General features: G+C 39.0%; 1 protein-coding gene across 2 annotated transcripts in view; it reads left to right on the top strand.

Annotated features, from left to right (window-relative positions):
• The first annotated feature begins 2,933 nt into the window (after positions 1-2,933).
• The window catches only part of LOC109053518 (astrocytic phosphoprotein PEA-15-like), a 37,190-nt gene continuing 17,936 nt past the window's right edge, over positions 2,934-22,187 (top strand). The window contains exon 1 of one of the 2 annotated variants that reach the window (XM_042728808.1): positions 2,934-3,257. Coding sequence is in view for 1 of the 2 variants with exons in the window: in XM_042728807.1 (XP_042584741.1) it covers positions 4,029-4,052 (24 nt within the window). In the remaining variant the exon portion in view is untranslated. Of the gene's footprint in view, positions 3,258-3,867; positions 4,053-22,187 lie in introns of those variants that run through there. The other variant, XM_042728807.1, reaches the window with a different exon arrangement.

The raw sequence follows: 22,187 nt of genomic DNA on the forward strand, positions 1-22,187 counted from the left end.
CGAAAAGTTTTGGGGCAGCACCAGCTTGTGGCCAAAAGCTATAAAAATAATAAAAATAAAAAAAATACAAAAAGGCTAATTACGTTTTAATAAACTGGGCTATTTTAATACAACTGGACTCAATATATTCTTTGAGTCATACCAAGAACATCGATACCAATTATGCAAAAATTGGCCGAACTTCCTGCCTGCCATTTTGATTCATGTTGAAAACCTACTTTTTCTAACTCCTCCTAGACCGTTGGTCTGATTTTCACCAAATTTGACTTGGATCATCTTCAGACCATTCTGGTAAAAAGTTATGGATTTCATTTGTATACAAATTTGAAGCATGATGCCAAAATTATTCTGAGGCTGTATCTCTGCAAAGCTTTGACATATTGACAACAAACATTGTGCGTGCCACCTCACACAGAACACACCACATATATATATTATAACAGTGCCACCTATTGGTCAAAAGTCACAAGCCAATAAATTATATTAGTAGTAGTTGTATTTATGATTTTTCTGCCATTTTGACTAAAATCATCTTAAAATGGTTTTAATTACTCATTGCTGCAGTTGGTCTGATGCTTGCTTCTGTAGTGCTTGGCCCCGTAATTGCTGCTTGCAGCTATATTTGTATTTAGCATTGCTGTAACAACCTAGATACATTCATTTATACCAACAACAAGACACATTTTTATGGGTTAAATCGGGTTTAAAAAGTCTGACAAGTAATGATTTTGTGTGTAAGCAGTTGAAAAAAAAAAAAAAAAAAAAAAAAAAACTGTAAAAATTAAGAAATTTCATTACATAACAGAGTGTTATTTACAACTAATTACATGAAAATACAGAACTACAAATATTATTGGATATAAACATGTTATGACATTTTAATTGTTCAGAAAGTCATAACCTCTGAAATGTAACAGTGAAATCCTCATTATTAAAGGAAAATACAGATTTTTAAATGAGCTACTTTTCATTCTAAGGTTAATTTATGTTACATAAGCAAATCTAATGGAAACATGTGATTTGTGCCTTTAATGCTCTTAATGGGATGCATTTCTGAAAAGAGCCTAACAAACTGACAAAGTCCAAAAAACTCTTGTTTTTCTCGCTCCCTCTCAACCTTCTCTTTGTCGCTGTGTTTCCTCAGGATGTTTTTAGAAGTTCTTCTGTGAGTCTCTTTCTTCTCTGCTCCGTGTCTTGTGACAGGGAAAGAGAACTTCCCCATTACAGCATTTCCTGAGGCGCGCACACACACACACACACACACACACATATGTTGCTTTGATATGTCAGGGTCTCGCTCTCATTTGCATGGACCTGTAGTTTTTTCTTTGCACTTGCATGTATTTTTGCATGTTCACACGAGCCTGAGGTGAACTGAGCATGCATGCATACATGCCCTCGGCTATGATAATTAACAGATAAGTCAGCACATGATGAGCATATGACAAGACATCTATTGTGCATATGAGGAGCAGACTATCAGACAGAAATATCATCTCTGCATCCAGAATCCAGTTGGCTTTACGCTCAATGGCAGACGCACGCGAGTGAAGTGAGTCAAAGCAAACTGGGTCACGGCTGCATGGCGGACTGCCACCGTCAGCACTGCATCTAAATCCTCTTCCACTGCGCTTACAAATCCCTTTCAAAGAGCAAATTAAAAGCCAACTTGGTGTTAATACTACACCGATACCAATGGACTTCATTCTCCCCAGCAAGAATTTGCATTTCCAATGCACCAATAACATTTCCATAAAACTCAAATGTAATATGCAAATGTTACGATATGAATGGCCTGATGCACCGCACCGTGATTAAGTGTCTGAAGTCTCTCTCTCTCTGTGTTTCATTTTAATGAAGACATGCAATCATGTTCTTTATTAAAGTCTGCAATGCTTTTGCACTCTCTGCTCCTCTGATTTGCGATGTATTAAACATTCACGAATGTACAGTCGATATGGGATGAGTATTTTGTGGTAGGTTTATAGTCTCGAGAGAGCCGTGCAGTTTAATCGTGTCTATATAACATCACAAGGACAAGTTAACATGTGGCGGAAAAAAATGCAATAAACAGACAAGCAAGATAGATAGATAGATAGATAGATAGATAGATACTGTAGATATAATATTAGCCTATTTTTAGCATGTTTATGTTTACCTTTATTAAACCAGGAAATTAAAAGCTCTTGAGATTTAAAATCTCATGTACAAGAGGGTCCTGGCCAAGATAGGCAGCACATTTAGTTACACATAAAACAAAATACATTCGTTTACATACACAGAAACATACACAAATCACTCAAAACATTTACAATCAGGTGACGCTACAAATATATCATTTAAAATACATTTAAAATCATTTAGTGATACCAACTCTTTTAAGCATAACTTATCTTGTAGTTGATTCCTATCAAATGGAGCAGCTCTTATTGCTTAGATAGATAGACAGACAGACAGACAGACAGACAGACAGACAGATAGATAGATAGATAGATAGATAGATAGATAGATAGATAGATAGATAGATAGATAGATCTTTTGTTGTCATATGTTGTACATCAACTTTACTGCCCCCTGTGGTCAGATGCAGTACTGCTTGACATTCCTCTCTCCTCCCAAAAGTGAACCACTGGAATTCTCTTTAAATGAGTTTAAAAAATTCTTGTCATACTCTAGTTATTTATTTTAAAGATCGGTAACGCTACTTAACGTTTCGTCGGTTGTGTGTGTGTGTGTGTGTGTGTGTGAGAGAGAGAGAGACAGAGAGAGAGAGAGAGAGGATGTGGGACTGTGTGGAATAAAAAGAGGAGGGATTATCTGACCGGATAGCAAAGTGACATCAGGCCCGAAAAATGTGTGTGTGTGTGAGGCTGCAGATTCAGAGAGCGTGTGACTGAGAGAGAGAGAGAGAGAGAGAGAGAGAGAGAGAGAGAGAGAGAGAGAGAGAGAGAGAGAGAGAGAGAGTTATAGGGAGGAAAAGGCGTTTCCATTCTCAGACCGGCGACACGCTCAGTATCGCGCGAGCACCATCCAGAGAACGGACGCTTAAAGTTTCCGAGACGTCTTCGTTCATAATAACCCCAACTTCTGCGTAGATATTCACGCTCTTTGACGCAGAAGTTTTGACCGAACTGTGTGTGTGCCGAACTGGACTTTGAATTCGCTTGGCCAAAGCGCACCGCGGATCCCATCCATCACCACCGGGAGCATCTTCATCTTCATCATCATCATCATCGCCGGATCACCGGGCGCGCGGAGTAAGTCACACTTATAAACTGTGCTTTATAGAAGTAGAATGGTTTGGACTTTGGAGCACCACTATCATTCATACAGTGTGGTACCATATTTCTATCTAATACTCTGTTCAATTGCACTTCCACAGTAATATCTATCTATCTATCTATCTATCTATCTATCTATCTATCTATCTATCTTTCTGTGTTCAGTTAGCACGAACAGCTGTAGATCGCTGTGGATTCACGACACCGCTTTCAATCCGGTTCGGCTGATTGTTCGGCGGAATGTGCGCCTTATTAAAATAATAATTTAATTATAGTTGTGCCTCAACTACGCCGAACAGAATCTGAACGCCTCTGCTATTATTTTGCGTCATAGAACCGCCATGTTTCAATTATTTTCATAATGACTGGTGGAGTCCAGGTTCCTGATTTTTAACATTTTGATTTGTAGTTCAGTTTTTTTCTGCATTATTTTTGTTCTAGTTTAACCTAGGACTTGCACAATGCAGGCTAAATGATGTTAATGCATGGAATTCCTCTACACTGTCTGCTTTCACCACCAACCCTTTTTTATTTTCACCAACAAAATCTGGCAACCATCGAACATTCTGGGTTTATTAGTCAAAGGAGCTCAGAGAAACTGCTGTGGAAGCGCTCTCATAGTGCAGCCTCACGAGTCACGACACAGACCCTCTTCCTGTTGGACTGTAGTGCTTCCTTCTTCCTCTCACAGCCGCTTTTCGTCTCGCCTGAACCAAGCAAAACCAGATCCGAGCATGGAGTGAGCAGATGCAGACTCTGGCAGTCACGCAGGTGTGTGTGTGTGTGCACCTGGCGAATGGTTTCTGCTCTCCTATCTCATGTATTGATTTGTGTTTTGCCTGTGGTAAGGGAAGGAGCAGCTCAACAGAAACACACCTCCCTCATTGTCCTTGTGTGTAGAGAGTGTTTCAGGCTGGCATTGTTCGCTGGCCAAGAATGGTGCTGGAAATCGTGTTTAACAGAAACTTTAGACCGTTAACAAGCCAAACCCTCAGCTATACTGTTTTCTTCCGGACTTCTCTTTCCCCCCAAAAGACTCATCAGATTACAAGCAAAAGATTAAAAAGGCAGATCATCTAAAGCAGGTTGGTTGTGATTCAAAAAAATGAGTTGCATGTCTGTTCTGAAAAAAAAAAAAAAAAAAAAAAAAAAAAAAACTAACCTTATGCAAGATTCAGAAGGCAGAAGTAAAATTACCCTCTGCACCTTAAAGTTTTTTTTTTTTTTTTTATGCATTCATTCATCTGCTTTTATGGTTAAATCTAACCAAATGAAGCAGTTTTTTCTGGTATGATGATCAGTTTTGGTACTGTTTTGAGAACCATTGATTCTTCTAACGTTTGTTATCTTTGCTGCTGTCTCTGGTTATTTGCTGCTATTCCTTGATATCTGACAGGAGCGCCTGAGGCGTTTGCTCTCGTCTGCTCTTCACCTCACTATCCAGACTATTACGCTGAAGTTTTTAAAAAGGCTGTCATTGCTGCTTTTGTCCCTGTAGGTTTTGGTTGCCTATCTCTGGATGTGTTATATATTTTGGCCTAATGCTGAAAGACACGGGCTGCAACAGAAGCGTTTGATGAGGAGTGTTCTAGTTCCATGCGAGTCTCTGTTACATAAGGTCCATTTGGGGTTTCAGGTTTGCTGTGGATGTGTGTGTGTGTGTGTGTGTGTTTGGTCCTCTCTGGTAAATCTTCCTCGTGCTGTTCAGTCATCTCCAGAGTGATATAATGACCGTGCAATTTTACGTACGCTCCGGTCTCACTCACAAGGTCGAGCTGAATCTATTCTCTGTTCGGTTTGATTTAGAACAGACAAAGGTTCACAGCAACTCTGGTCTGTAGTAGCAATGCTGATGGGATAAAAACATGCTTTCTTGCAGTCTCTCCGAATAGTGTTCATCCCTGTTTGGACAGGATTAGTTTTATGAGGTGGTGGGGTAATGTGATATTTACCAAAAGACTGTCTGTGATTTTAATCCCAATCGAATCGCCCATGACAGTAATTTCACAGGATTTTCCACAGACTGGACATTCCTAAAGATTATAGCATCCTTTACCTTTAAATATCCTGAAGAAATAACCATGGCACCTAATATGTATATGTGTATATATATATATATATATATATATATATATATATATATATATATATATATATATATATATTAATTATATATAAATTATTGAGCTCGATTGTAAAAATGAATTTGGAGCTTTGATTTCCAAACAGGAAAAGTCAGTAAATGCCATATATCTGCTTCAGTCCACAATTAGTCTCGAATGCCGTGGAAATATGCACTTCATAACTTCTCAGAGGAGCAGTTCTTGCTGTTGCAGATATACATTTTATGAGTTTTAGTATATATTGCTAAATAAAAGATTTGAAGTGAATGAATATTATTCTTTAGTGCATGACATTTGTTACTCACGTTGAAGGGTAATCATGAATTATGGTCCGTTCCGGCTAGTGCAACTTATGTAATGTGTCTCCCAATAATCATATTTTGTCATTTTAATATTTCCTGCATATTTATGTATAGCACAGCCAGCAATAGACACAGCCATTCACCTTTAGTCATTTAGATGCTGATATTCAAAGAGGAACATCACAAGCAGTTTTAGAGTACGCTAAAATAAGCTAGAGCAGACGTAAAAATGCAGAAAAGTAGAAGAAAAGATTACATGAACATTTTTGTTTTAACGAAACATTAATTGGAATTTATTAATATAATGTATAACTCACAGAAGTAGTTTCTTGAAGGTCATAATGGTCTGAGCACAGTCAGCAGAGGTTAAAAGCTTGTTCTACCGCAGAGGAACAGAGAGAGTGAAGGGTCTGGAAAGCAATGTTGTGATGGTTTATCTGGCAGTGCTTGACCGTAGAGGACGAGAAAGAACAGACTACTAGAACAGGGTTGAGGTCAGAGCAATAGGCTCATTGGAAATAAGTGCCTCTAAATACATTTCTGTAAAACTGAATCGCTGCAGTTTCCAGTTTAAATAAACAATAGAGGCAGTAAAACTTTAATTCATTTTCACACAAAGTATGATTTGCAGGTCCACGGTTTCGATTACTAAAGCCTAATATTTCATTATAGAATATTATGTTATGAATTCAAAACAATCTTCAACATGCTGCAACATTTGAAAACGGATACTTTTGAAAGTTAGCGTCACGTATCCAGCTTTATATGTATGGATGTTCAGTAGGTTTGCTCGGTAGCTCACGCAGTGTTGAGTTCAGCTTGAAAAGTGAAGAGCTCGGGTACAAAGCCTGTTAACAAGACAGTTCAACCTGGCCAACAAATCCGTTTTTATAACAGTTTAGCATTTGCTAACACTATCGGGTAGGTTTAGGGTTAATACAGAAATGTATTTAGAGGCACATATTTCCAGTGAGCCTGGGTTGGGTTTGAGGGTCCTGACGTCTGACAACAAAGCCTTGAATTCGATGTGCTCGGTCACAGGTAGCTACAGACGTCTGCAGTAACATGATTTACAGACTTGTCCTGAAAACTAAAACCATCTGCACATGGCTTGTACCTGATGTGTGTTTTGCTAAGCTAGGAATATGTCAGTTTAGAATATCTTTAGGTTTAAGGATTAAGTTGCTTAAAAATTATTATAAAATAAAATAAAATGTGGACCAACAGCTGCTGAGTGGCCAAGCAATCTGCCCTCTGCAGTTTCTCTCACATACACATACTGAGACACTCACAGGTACACACACACACACACACACACACACATGGACAAGCAATCTGACATATGCACACACACACACACAGCACCTCTCATAATTCACTCCATCTTCAGCCAAATGAAATGTCTCGCTGGGAATAATTGGATTTGATAAGACCTGATTCACTTCAGACTTCTGCTCTCAAATTGTGGTGTTACTGAGAGCATCTGCCAAGGACCGAAGTGGTGTGTGTGTGTGTGTGTGTGTGTGTGTGTGTGTGAGTGTGTTTAAGCGATGGTGGGTGTTGCAGTGGGAGTTATTAAGTAAAGGCAACATGATGCACTGTCCGCTGTTTTATTTGGAAACAAATAAATATATAAGCGTCTATTTCTCAGCTTAGAGAAGAGAGTGAGCTGATTGTTCTGTTGATTTGTTTACAGCACAATCTTTCCATTTGGTTATTTACAGAATACTGAATTGATCTTTCCATAAATTTATTTCCAGAATACTGTGAAGTGATCCTATATTTATCTGTTTATAAAATACGGTGCATGGATCTTTCTGTTGGTTTGTGGAATACGGTGTTCTGGTGTTTTTGTCTGCTGGCTCTCTTATTGATTTTTTTTGCTCTCTTTTAGATGAGAGTAACATCAAAGCATGAGAGCTTCAGGTCACAAAACCTTTTGAAATCACTCAGATTCAGATGGCGTCAGCTTCAGCTAATTCTCCTCTCAAGTTGATTAGATATTGGAAAATGTTACAGGACTATTATAGGTATAAACAACAACAACAAAAGCTTAAAATAAAATAAACATTATCTGAAATAATCACACACTCGCTGTGGTGTCCAACCTATAAAGCAGCATGACATCTCACCCGCTGATATCTCAGCATGAGCCCTGATGTGTGTGAAACAATCAGCCTACAAACCATCTGACTGAATGGAACACCACTCCCACATGAACTACGTTACCCACAATCCCCCAGTGTGGAGCTGAGTCACAGAGAGCCATCAGGACTCGCAGTCGTGTGCTCCACGGGATCTGGCCTGCGCTTATTCAGATTTACACAGATACAGTTGGAGATGCATCAGGCACGTTATGATTTATTATTTATTCATTTAGAATAGGCAATTTTCTGTCCTGTTTTTAACCCCCTCATCAGAATTCTCTGTTTGGGTGTGGAGGATTGTAGACTTAGAAGTAAACACCCACTGCTGTGATTGGCTAACACTTGTGTATGATTGACAGAGTACATTCCTCATAGACAGATGCTGCTGTGATTCAGGTCAAAAACGCATAAACAACTCAATACATATCACAATACTCTATAGAGATCTGTAAGAAGAGACATGATAAAAACAGTTTCTCGCACTTGTGTTGTGACATCACTGTTGGATCCAATACAGTCGGCACAGCATCGTCTTTTAGTTTCTTCTTTCTAAAAATCCTGCATCGAATTGTACTTTGTTTGTAAACGGATCCGCAGTAAAATAAAGTGAACAAAAAACTGAGTTCTTACTGATGTGGTCTGGATCTACTTTAAAAATAAAGTCCATTCACTCTTTCCTAACAATGGGATCAGAAGAAAGGCACTGTAAAGCATCTTGTTGTCTTTGGAGCGATCTTTATTGTTTGGTTTCTGCTTAGATATGCGCATTTGTGTCTCTCTTAAAAACTACATACACGAATCAGTGTGGGGGGTGGGGTGTCAACAGGCAGTGTAGAATCAGTGGGCGGGGCTAAACAGGCAGTGATGCAGAATCAGTGGGCGGGGCTAAACAGTCAGTGATGTAGAATCAGTGGGCAGGGCTAAACAGGCAGTGATGTAGAATCGGTGGGCGTGGCTAAACAGTCAGTGATGTAGAATCAGTGGGCGGGGCTAAACAGGCAGTGATGCAGAATCGGTGGGCGGGGCTAAACAGGCAGTGATGCAGAATCGGTGGGCGGGGCGGGGCTAAACAGGCAGTGATGCAGAATCGGTGGGCGGGGCTAAACAGTAAGTGATGTAGAATCAGTGGGCGGGGCTAAACAGTCAGTGATGTAGAATCAGTGGGCGGGGCTACACAGGCAGTGATGCAGAATCGGTGGGCGGGGCGGGGCTAAACAGGCAGTGATGCAGAATCGGTGGGCGGGGCGGGGCTAAACAGGCAGTGATGCAGAATCGGTGGGCGGGGCTAAACAGTCAGTGATGTAGAATCAGTGGGCGGGGCTAGAGAGTAATGCAGAAGCAGGCGTTGATCTTCTTCTGCAGAGGTGGGGTTTATCCACACTATTACATCATAGAGTGGCACTTTCCACAAGCTGTCATTTTGGCAGACTGACTTCAATATAAGCTGTTTTTGGACTAATGCGAAAGTTTTGAGTTTTAAAACTTACAGGATGTTTTTATAGTACAATGACCTCTTATATGTCAAAAGATCAAAGGGGATTTTGGTTTCTCAGTTCATGACCCCTTTAAAAATAATAATAGTTTGAGACAAAAATAAAGTAATAATAATAATAATAATAATAATAATAATAATAAAATACTTTAAATAAGACTTTAACTCCAATAAGAGTTTTCAAGTTAAAACAACCAAAGTCACAACATGCCAGAAACGTAAGTGGCATGCTACAAAATGCTTAATAATGCTAGAAACATTCTTAAACATTTAAAATTTTAGCAATGTGATAAAACATGGTAACGACATGTTAAATCATGCTGGTGACATGCTAAAATGTGCTAGAAACAAGCTGGCAACGTGTTAGTTCTACGTGAAAACAATGTATTAAATCATTCTAACATTGTGCTAAAACATGCTAGCAATGTACTAAAACTTGGTAACAGTGTAAACATTATATAATCTGCCATAAACATGGTAAAACATGGTAGCTACATGCTAGTGATGTGATAAAACATGGTAAAACGTGCTGACAATGTGTTAAAAAAGGCTAGTAGCATGTTAGCATGCTAGCATATTAGCAGCCTGGTAAAAAGTGCAAGAACAAGCTAGTGATGTTAAAACATGCTAACAACATATTAAATAATGCTGGCCATATGCTAAAATGTTCTAGAAACAAGCAAAAACACAAAAAGAGTAACTTATCTAGATTTCACACAGATTGTTAGATAATTATGCAAGGCTTTATATCTGTACGTGATATTAAATACACTGTATTCTTTGCTTTTAAGGATAGGAATTGATAATAAATTATGTTTCTGATTCTAAATGTGATTTAATTTAAGCTTATTGAAACTAAATTAATTTCTCAGTCATACAAACAAGTTGATTTAAGTCTCATGAGCCCTAAGCAGATATTGTTGTGTGCAGCCAGGGTTTGGCACAATTATGGACTTGAAGAATTGCTCGCAGTGCCTTACATCACTGTTTGCGGTATGTGTGCTGCTGTGAGTGCAACTCTGTGGGCCGTGGGTAGGTGTGATTGGCTGCAGATACGATTGGGACCGTCAGATGAAATGCAGCAGCATCCTAATGAGGGAAAAAATCAATCGTAAAATTGACTTCTGTATGTGTGCAGGTGTGTGTGGGAGTGTGTGTGTGTGTGAGAATGCAGTGCAACTCCGAAACGTCTCCAAAATATCTGCTGCCAGTGTGGAGGAGGGACAGAGAGAAAGAGATTGAGAGATGAACAGAAGATGAAGGTCCAGACTGAAGAAACAATTATGGCTGTTTGGAAATACTATGCTAGTATTAAAATCAAACAGAGCTGGTGTATTGTGTGACATTTGACCTCTGACCTGAGTGAGTCACGACTGGCTGATCATGGACAGTGTTTTAACCTAAAATCAGAGGCTCGAAATGCAACATAATGTGCAGCCCTGACACAGCTCAGTCTTTGCAGTATGTGTGTCACTCATTAACACCTGTGTTCAAACGTGTCAAAACACATCTCGATCACACTTACTAGTCAACCTGTCAGTTCAGGGAGTGTGTTTTCATCTTCCAGACATTAAGAGTGTTTCCCATCATCTGCACTACATCACAAAAACATACCCGCTGAATTTTAGACAAAATAGCATTTGTCAATTATGATTTAAATACATGTTTGGACGCTTTATTGCATGGTAATTGCAAATATGTAAAAATGTATCACAATTTAAATTTAGATTAGAGTTAATTTTTGACCCACTTAAGTCTGTCATGTTTAAAATATGGTTAAGGATGTTCTGCCGAATCATTTATGGTAAATTAACGTATACTTTATTGTTATTTCTATAAAAAATTGTATGTCATGTATTTACATACATTTTTGAAGATGAAGGTGCAATTCAGAACATTTCAAATAGATTAGTTCTGTATCTTAACATAAGCATATCAACATAATATTGAATAATAGTTCAAATGATAATCAGCGTGCTTTAGTATCAGTCAACACATCAAATAAGTGTACTTCTATAAAACATGGCAAAAGATTATTAAAACAATGTACTTTAAAGTAAAACATTTAATTTTTTTTTTTTTTTTTTTGAAATAATAATTTGTCACATTTTAAAAGTGTTCTTAAATGATGTCATGTGTCTCTCTTTGAGTCACTTAAGTAGCATTTTATTATATTATATTATATGCAAGTATTTTTTTATGTTTTTATATACTTTTAAGATTTAAAGCACACTAGAAGTGCACATTCACCACAATTAAGCACACTTAATTTACACAAGGTTTGTTCACAATGACTCTGTTTTAAGGAAGCCATGCTCCATTTCTGCCAGACTCAGATCTCTGACGCTGTTTCTTGTAAACAAATACATAAACGAAATAAAATGAACTAATTGGCCCACTAATTAGCGGTCGGACAACTGGTCGACCATCTCTGTGTCTGTTGAAGTGATGTTTTGTTGACGTGCCTGTATGAGATGATCTGTTCACTGTCTCCACTGAGATGAAGTTAATGTGCTTTAGTCTCTTTCTAAGCCACATGCAGACAGGAGGCAGAGACAGATGTGACGAGATCTTCACGCTCAGCTGAGGTGTCCAATCTCCACACACAAAAAAAAAAAAAAACTGAGATGAAGTCATTTTTGTTCATTCTTTGTCTTTTATCTCTCTTTTGTTTGTTTCAGTTACACACACACACACCGAGCACGAGCGCTTGTCTCATTCTCCCTGAGGCGCTGTGATATTTTCAGCATTAATGAAGTAAAAGCTTTCTCCTCTAATATGCCGTATCGCTCTCCGTGTCACATGGACAGAAATGACTCGATGAATTCAAGCCATTTATACTTTACAAAATATCACAAAACATCGGTAATAACATTCATAAAACAGCCACAGCTAGGGATAATACGGTAAGTTCATTTAATTCAGCTCTCCTTATAAAACCCAGATGCCACGATTCACATTTCTGGAAAATAATGTGGAAAGCATGAAGACATCTGTTCAGTGAGTCATCAGAAGCAGAGGTCTGATGCCTGTGATATGAAGCAGGTTTTTCTGAAGGCAACACCACCAATGTTAGCCCTACAAAACCTCACCAGGACGATGATAGGGTTCACCAGCCCGGATTCTTTTCTTTTCTTAATTTAGTGAATGCACACTTGTAGTGTACTTAAAATCTAAAAAAAAAAATGGATTTATTTTCAGGTAATATACTATACTTTGAAATAAAAGGTCACTTAAGTGACTCAAAGAGAGAGACACTTTAATGACCATTTCTAAGCACGCTTAAGTACACTTTTAAAAAGTTACCTTTGTAATAGTAAATGAAAATATTTACTTCAGAGTTCATTTGAAATCATCATGTTTTGTTGTGTTTTAAAATTACACTTATTCTGATGTGTTGACTAAGATCAGAATGATAAATGTATTCAATATTACACTTGAAGTTAATTTCTTTTAAATATTAAATTGCAAAAAAAAAGATATTTAAATATATGTCATACAAAACATATAAGTTGAAATGACATTAAAGTATATTTTAGTTTATCCTAAATGCCTGTCACTACATTCAGCAGTAAAAACCATATTTCATTGACATTAGAAGTAATTTTTATATTATATATAATGATATCCATTGTCTACAATGATATACAAAGGCTGCATGTTTTTTTCCAATTGTGGAAATAAAAAAGAAAAAAGGAAAAGAGGACTTAAGGACTTTGAAACACATTTTTACTCAACTAAAATGAACTAGAATAAATAAAAACTAGAAAAAAATGTAAATTCAATATACAAATGCCCTTGGATTCTTAAAGGACACACTTAAAATCCACTTTTACATGGTGTTTAGACATAAATGTGTGTTGGCAGTTTGGGAACACAACCTCCCTACAATGATACAAATCCACTCACTCCTCATTTTTTAATCCTCTCTAAACCAAATCAGTTTCACTAGGCCTGCCGTTTTGATTCTCATGCAATATGACATCACATTGCACAGGCCCCACCCACAACAGCCAATTGACAGCCCTGCATTGCTATAGTTCCCGCCCTCAGCGGTTGTTCACTGTCCTCCGTGTTCTCCGTGTTCTCCGTGCTCGAGCAGCTGTAACGTCAACAGTGTCTCGTAAGCAATCCCGGTGCTCTGTATTTGGATGTAAGACTGAACATAAGAGTCTTCATTTTCTCCCAACTTCTGCACTGCTGAGGACGCAGTGGATTACTTTAATTTATAAAGGCAATGCACCTCAAAATCTACTTAAATACATTTATGTCTGCTTTGTGAATGTCATGTTGTTATAGTGCTTAGCATTTTAACCATGTTTGTGTGCATACATTATGGGAGTATTTTAATTGATCAGCGCCGCTCTGGTGAGATTAGTTCACACCGCTGTTCGTTTGGTCATGTGTCTCGGTCCATTGATCCACGCCGGTGACAGGTCAGCGTAGACTGCGCTCTGTAACATTGCGCTGTTTTATCCCACTTTCAGTGTATTTGGCTTCACATACAGTATGCACGGCTGAACAGCGTTTCACTAGCTCTCAGTCATGTGTCTTCTACCAGCTGTAGGTGGGTGTGCAAACTGAGCAGAGAGACGTATAAGCAACACTTCTTCTGGAGACGGGGCGGGAATATGCAGCTCATTTGCATTTAAAGTGATACACACCAAAACAGCTCTTTTTTAGACACACCCCAAAAATGACATTTTCCAGCTGTATTTTAAGATGAAACTTCTCAATATTAAAGGGCACCTGTTATGTTGGTCTTGGGTGTCCCCAGAATGTGTCTGTGAAGTTTCATCTCAAAATACACATATATATATATATATATATATATATATATATATATATATATATATATAATATTTTTCCTTAATTTTATTTATTCCGTGATGATGCAGGACATTCATGTCCACAATTGTACTCAGAGCTGTTTCCATCCATAGTTTGAAATTACTTTTGTTTCCATGGCAGCGATCAGAATTCTAAAAATGGATTCATGTTCATCTTGTTGAAGAAACAAAACAAACAAACAAATAAAACCTAAATCAACTTGTTTTAAGTCAAAAAGGTTATTTAGCAACACTGAATCAACTTCAATACATTAATTTATACCAATAAAAGTATTTGGGGTGACAGCTTCAGGTTTGCAATTTTACAGAGTAGTTGTCTGCTCAACTACCTTTAACTGTTAAAGTCTGACATTTTTGTTTTTATTTGACATCACAGGTCAAGTTGGAGAATACAATTTAGAGTATTTACAAATTTGACAAGACTTGAATGTTTTCTCCAAGTTGTAAACTCAGCAGTGACGTGAACATCATTCTGACCCGATAAAACCTGCAAGTCATTGGTTTGTCTTTCCAGTACACACACACACAAACTCACTGACTGTCCTCTTAGAACAGCCTGTCACTGCCATCTCTCTCTCACACACACACACACACAGCCTGCTTTTGTCTGCTGTTCTTTGTGTGTGTGTGTGTGTGTGTGTGTGTGTGTGTCTGTGTGTGTGTGTATGAAACAGAGGCTGTCTATGCGTCGAGTGTGAGGATCCCATGCGTGTCTGTCCAGGTTCTTCACATTGTGTGTGTGTGTGTGTGTGTGTTTTGTCTCCTTTTCCCATGACTAAACTCTTCACACCCCTCCCCCTCCACAGGGCCCCAATCCACGCACACACACACACACACACACACACTCGCAGCACATGCCATTGACTTCTATGGTTTGTATGCAACACTAAATGTTGGACACTAAATAAGTGTGTCAAACTGACACATTCCCACAGTCCCCATCGTAATGTTTGCAGCTGCCTGTCACGTATCGTCATGGCAACTGCACCTTCAGACATTGATGATGTGTTCCTCAAGGACAGAGAGGTGTGTGTGTGTGTGTGTGTGTGTGTGTGTGTGTGTGTGTGTGTGTGTGCGTGTGTGTGTGTTTGTGCGTGCCAACATCCAAACTTCATTCACCCTCCACATGGCTGATGTCACCATAACAACGCTTGCCTTTCAGACTGGAGACTGTAACCTAGCAACAGGCAGGAGTGTGTGTGTGTGTGTGTGTGTGTGTGTGTGTGTGTGTGTGTGTGTGTGTGTGTGTGTGTGTGTGTGTGTGTGTGTGTGTGTGTGTGTGTGAATGTGAACTCAGGCTGATGGTGAGAGAGACGCTCCACCAATCAGAGCGCTTACGCTTCACAATCGTCTCTCTTGGACCCCAGCAGGACTGAATGGAGAGCAGAGTCTCTGTTTCTCAGAAGTTTCTCCTGAGACAAAACAAAGGCAGGATTCTCACATGCAGAGATTCAGACGACAATGCATGAATAAAAATAGTATGCTTGTTATAATTTGTTTTAATGTCAGATTCTAGCACTTACTTTATAATTAACATTGAAGTGAAATTATATATATATATTTCTTTCAGTGTCATCATTAGTTGTTAATTATTGTACAAAGGTTACTGCCTTTGAAAGATCATACAAAAATGCATAATTTAATTTTAAGCATTTAAGCAGTTAATTTCAGTATTATTTATACTATTTTCTTCTTTTGGAGTTTGAAATCAATAGTAAGTTAAAGGGGTTATATGATGTTGTTAAAAATAACATTAATTTGTGTATTTGGTTTAATGAAATGTGTTTATGTGAGTTAAAGTAAAAAAAAAACACACATTATTTTCCACATACCGTACATTATTGTCACTCCTCTCTGCTCCGCCTTTCTACAACGTGTTGATTTTTACAAAGCTCATCATTCTATAAAGCGCGCTGTGCTCTGATTGGCCAGCTGTCCAGTGCGTTGTGATTGGCCAAATACCTCAAGCATGTGACGGAAATGTTACGCCCCTTACCATATTTGGAAACGCACAGTGTCTCCACGACAACAATACTACAGTGAGTAAATATTTGGGCAGTGTTATGCAAATCCTCTCACACAGTGATGTAGATTTTTGGAGGCGATGCTAAATGAGACATTTCAGGAAGGCGTGGACGAGTCTTAACTTTTAGAAAAAATATCTCTTTGGGTTTGAGACTTTCATTTTTGCAACTTTACAGATCTTATATACTGTATGCACGATCAGCTTGTAACACTCCAGAGACAAAGGGAAACATGAAATCGCATCGTGACCCCTTTATCATCACGATATGATGTGCACTACCATTAAAGTAGGAAAGAAATGAATACTTTCATCCAGGAAGGATGCATTAAATTGATCAATTGAGTGACAGTAAAGACATTTATTCGTTTGAACGGAAGTATTTCAGCAGTGTTTAATGAACAAGACCTCGTCTAACTATGAGCTAGCCGTCTTTTTAAGCCAGAAGCAGATTCCCATTGTTGGTTGTATTTGCATGGTGCAAAATCCCAGAAGAGTTGCTCATCTTTTCCCACGATTTCATCAGATGTGCAGGCTTTCAGAGGCATTGATGACGCGTCTCTAGTGTTTGTGTGCGACATGCAGCTTTTACATGAGAGTTTATTCAGCGAAATGCAGAAATGCGTTCTTTCTCACACGATTCTGAATCAATCCACTGATTTATAATCAGAATTTAAAATGGATGCAAAACAAAAGCGGTTCAGATCAGCGCAGTGAGGTGTGCAACACTGTGAAAACAGAACTAGTATTTATATCACACAAAGCGGAAATAGGAATAAGCTTATGACACTGTTTGCATAAAACACTCGTCTCCCAGGAATTATAACACATAACTAAAAACTCACCCACAGAAAAAAAATTACAGTCCCACCTCAAACGGATAATTTAGACAGCCCAAAAAATACACTTTTTGTTAAGAAATACAATGTAAAATATGATTTTCTAAGTTGTAAATAAAGATTATTGAAGTATGTTAGAAGAAAATACTAAAATAAGAAAAAAAGTGTTATTTGCAATTTATTAATTTTATTTGTGAATTTTCACTAGTAATGTTTTAGTTTAAATTGTTTCAAAATATACCCCCCCCCCCAGACCAGTTTATGAGCATCTGAATTCAGACCGTCCTCTGACACAGTTTTCATTTGGAAGTGAATCACTGTAAAAGCATTGTTTTGACCGTCTGAGGGCAGAAGTGATGTTGTGTGTTACAGAACACTGCTGAAGCTGTGTTTGTGTTGTTTTCACGGAAAGAGCTCTTGATGGGGAATAATGAAACTGGTTTGTGGAGGAAGCCAGAATAGTTAGAAGGTGACCATAGCAACCCAGTGACCATGGTAACCTAGTGACTGATTGGAATTTAGGAGATCTTCTATGTAGCACGCACACACACACACACACACTAATGAATGCACACAACTCTAATTATTAAATAAATGCACTCATGCAAATCCCACTTGCTTCTGTTTTTGCATGTCTTTTCCTGTTAAACACATGCATTCATAGTTCATACACTCTCACACACACATGCAATAAACATAAGCATTTTCATTCAAACTCAGAAAAGGTCAGCGGGTCACTTCCTGTCTGCATCAAGTTAAGTGCTCCATTAGACGGTGAACAACCAAAATGTGTATATATTTTTATGATTTTTTCCTGCAGAGCAACCACCCCAAGACTCCATGTACACACGTTTTGCCCTAAATTTCTTCACTAGTCAAAATGTCCTCAACAATGTAGAGAAACCTGTGCAGCAGTGACGTCAAATGATGTGTCAGAGCAAATATCTAACAGCAAATTTCAGTTAGTTTTGTATGTAGGGCCACCAAAATTCATGTCTGTCTGTCCGTTCCCAAATTCCATTTTTTTTTCCTAGATTCCGTTTTAATGGTTAAATTAAATTTTTGTAATCAAACACGTCTAATTAATTGACATCACAAAACTTTAATTTAACGATTCATGAAAAAAGGTTTTATAAGGGTCTTATGAAAATAGTTTTTTTTTTTTTTATTCTGTTTTAATGGTTTAATTAAATCAAATAAATGACTTTTTATAAAAAACTTTGAAAAGGTTTTTTTTTTTTTCAATAATATGGCTATATGAACTTATTTATTTATTTATTTATTTTAGAATTATTATTTTTTATTTATTAAAAGAATTTGGGGTGGAAAAAATTTAAACAGATTTCATGGGACACTATGTTTTCCACATTGCAGAAATGACTGGCTTGTTATGAAAGCTCTGCTTCATCTGTGCAGGGTTTGTTTCATACTGTTTGTAATCAGAAATCCTGAATCATGATCCAAACATTCAGATCCTCGCTCTGTGTGTGCGTGTGTGTGTGTGTGTGTGTGTGTGCGTGTGTGCGTGTGTGTGTGTGTGTGTGTGTGTGCGTGTGTGTGTGTGTGCGTGTGTGCGTGTATGTATGTGATTGTGTGTGTGTGTGTGTGCGTGTGTGCGTGTGTGCGTGCGTGCGTGTGTGTATGTGATTGTGTGTGTGTGAGAGTGTGTGTGTGTGTGCGTGCGTGTGTGCGTGTGTGCGTGCGTGTGTGTGTGTGTGTGTGTGTGAGCGTGTGTGTGAGTGTGTGTGCGTGCGTGTGTGTGTGTGTGTGTGTGTGTGTGAGTATGCGTGTGTGTGTGTGTTTGTGAGTGTGTGAGTATGCGTGTGTGTGTGTGTGTGTGTGTGTGTGTGTGTGTGTGTGTGTGTGTGTGTGTGTGTGTGTGTGTGTGTGTGTGTGTGTGTGTGTGTGTGTGTGTGTGTGTGCGTGTGTGTGTGTGTGTGCGTGTGTGTGCGTGTGTGTGTGTGTGTGTGTGTGTGTGTGCGTGTGTGTGTGTGTGTGTGTGTGTGTGTGTGTGTGTGTGTGTGTGTGTGTGTGTGTGTGTGTGTGTGTGCGTGTCTGTGTCTGTGTGTGTGCGTGTTTGTGTCTGCGTGTGTGTGCGTGTGTGTGTGCGTGTGTGTGCGTGTGTGTGTGCGTGTGCGTGTGTGTGCGTGTGTGTGTGTGAATGTGTGTGTGCGTGCGTGTGTGCGTGTGTGTGTGCATGTGTGCGTGTGTGCGTGTGTGTGTGTGTGTGTGTGTGTGTGTGTGTGTGTGTGTGTGTGTGTGTGTGTGTGTGTGCGTGTGTGTGTGTGAGTGTGTGCGTGTGTGCGTGTATGTATGTGATTGTGTGTGTGTGCGTGTGTGTGTGTGTGTGCGTGTGTGTGTGTGTGCGTGTGTGTGTGTGTGTGTGTGTGTGTGTGTGTGTGTGTGTGTGTGTGTGTGTGTGTGTGCGCGTGTGTCGTAGTGATGCGCCTCACATCTGGCATTCGTGGCATTCCAGTGCTCAGTGTCGGCGCGAGGCCAGACTGTAGGATGAAAGGAATGCATTGACTCTGTGCTGAAGGCGCGCATGCAGGACAAACGCATTACTCCAGAGGTCAGAGGTCAAGCACGGCAAACGAATGCTGCAGATGGAGAGGCAGAAGGAAGAGGAGGCGGATTTCCTCCGTCCACGAATGCAGCACTGCTCTTGCACTGGGAAAAGTCTGATTGCTATGGAGACCCAGCTGTGAGCGGCCAGCTGCCTCACTTCCTGCCGTTACCGTGGTTTCACTTCCTCGGCGGGTGGCGGAAAAAACAGCAGTGAGATGTAAATGACTCTTCCTCTCTTTCCTCTGCCGACAATCACAGTTCCTGCTGTTTACAGTGAGACACGGTTAGAGCGCACAGAGGGAGAGTCGTTGGATTTACCTGGATATCTGCACAAATTGGTCTGTGTCACAATAAACCTTTATTTTGAGGTATCCTCAGTAGAGTGTATTTACATAATAAGTGCTGAGCAATATTAATTAACTACATGTACTATATGGGTTTTGTTTAAGGTTAGTTGGCATGTAATTTTGTATTCATTTTTGTTTCATTTTAATACAGAGCTAAGATAAAAATAAAATAAAAAAAAAAACAATTAAAAAAAAAATAATAATAAAATAAATTAATTCATCTGTCACCCATGAGTGAATTTCATAATTAAATTCATTTCCTTTTAAAACAAAAACAAACAAACAAACAAAAATTAGAATGAAACCTCCTTGGCTTGCAGTGAAAATCACCCCATAGCGCTGCCTTTAGCACTAATACCAGTATAAACCAGATACCATATCAGTGTGAACATTATCATACTGTGGCAAGTCTAGTTTAAATGTGCAAAAGTGAGGATGATATTTGAGATCGTCAGAGTTATTTTCTGCTTCAGTCCCCAGAGCTGAATGTAAAAACTACAGTATTCTTGATAATTTATTAGTTGGGAGGTCCGTAATGACATAAAAGTCAAAAAAAAGTAAAAGAAGAAAGTTTTCTCTTTGGGTGAATTATTGCTTTTAGACGTGTGATATTCCTCTATGCTGTGTGAGTGTGTGGGTCTGAATATACCTGATGTCTGTGTGTGTGTGTGTGTGTGTGTGTGTGTGTGTGTGTGTGTGTGTGTGTGTGTGTGTTTTCTGTAGAAATGTGTGCATTAATAAGCACTTTTTGCATGTAAATACCAAACATCTGCCAGCGGCCGCAGGAGCAGCAGACGGCTGATGGATGGAGAAGAACACAATTAAAATCACGTTCAGATTCTCGAGAGGCACAGACCTCACATCTTTGACTTCCTCTTCTCTTCCTTTCCATCTCTCTGTCTGTTTAACTCGTCCTTCTTCAGCTTGATGAAGCGGTTTCTGGGAAAACATCACGCTCACTTATAATCATGTCCACACACACACACACACACACACGACACTCACTGACCAAAGCCTCTGACTGAACCCGTGCTGACACACACTTTATAAAAACAGCATTGTTTCTATGCAGCTGTTCTGAATGAGTTTCTGTCTCAGTGAGTGAGTGATGGATCTGCTGGATTACCTGCTGTTTATCTAATTAATACTCAGCATACTGAACAGATTTTTTTTTTTTTTTTTTTTTTTTTTTTTTGCGTGTGCTGGAAATGATAGCTGCTTTTCTAATAGCTGAGACTGTTTATCACTAATCTCTGTCTCTCTCGCTCTGTTTCAGTGAGAGGATAGAGACTGCTGTGTTATCATGTCTCTCGGAGTGTGTATCTGAAGCTAGCGTCTGTCTGTTAGCGCTGCTGTGTTTTGATGCTGTTGAAAGCAGTCACTGCGTCTGAGCGAGGAGCACACAGTGCTTTAACTGCATTAGTATCCACTATCATTACACATAACCCTTTAAACCTTCCCACGATACAGACGAGCCGCTAATGTCAGAGGAACTGCAGACGCATGCACATATCCAACACAGTTACAGCACCCAGAAAAAGCACTTCCTCATTGATTATTACAGCATGCTTCTGAAAAGAGAAATAAAACCTGAGCAGATTTCTGAAGTTGGAGAATGTTTTTCTAAATAAAATAATTCAATATCAACAGCACTAATTGGAAAGCGATTTGTTTCACTCCCTCAAGAAATCTGTACGATAGCGAATCCAGTCAACCGTCTCCACGGCAACTATACAAATGGTTAATTTCAGGCAGTGTTAATAGCACAGAAAGTCAAGAATAAGTAAAGTGAGCAAATATATACATAAATCACAACATGAAGCTCAGTACGATAAACACTCTCTTACTGATCAAATCTGCAAATCATGATCTTATACAATCATATCAACAATGAAATACTGAGGATAGATAGACAGACAGACAGACAGACAGACAGAGACAGACAGACAGACAGACAGACAGACAGACAGAGACAGAGAGACAGACAGACAGACAGACAGACAGGAAGACAGACAGACATGTAGATGGTAGGTAGGAAGGAAGGGAATGTAGGTTGGAAGACAGACAGACAGACAGACAGATAGAGACAGACAGACAGACAGACAGACAGACAGACAGACATAGACAGAAATACAGACTGACAGAAATACAGAGACAGACAGACAGACAGACAGAGATAGACATACAGACAGATGGACGGATGGACAGAAAGACA

The sequence above is a fragment of the Cyprinus carpio genome, chromosome B7 (genome assembly GCF_018340385.1).
Source record: "Cyprinus carpio isolate SPL01 chromosome B7, ASM1834038v1, whole genome shotgun sequence".
In the NCBI taxonomy this organism is placed as follows: domain Eukaryota; kingdom Metazoa; phylum Chordata; class Actinopteri; order Cypriniformes; family Cyprinidae; genus Cyprinus; species Cyprinus carpio.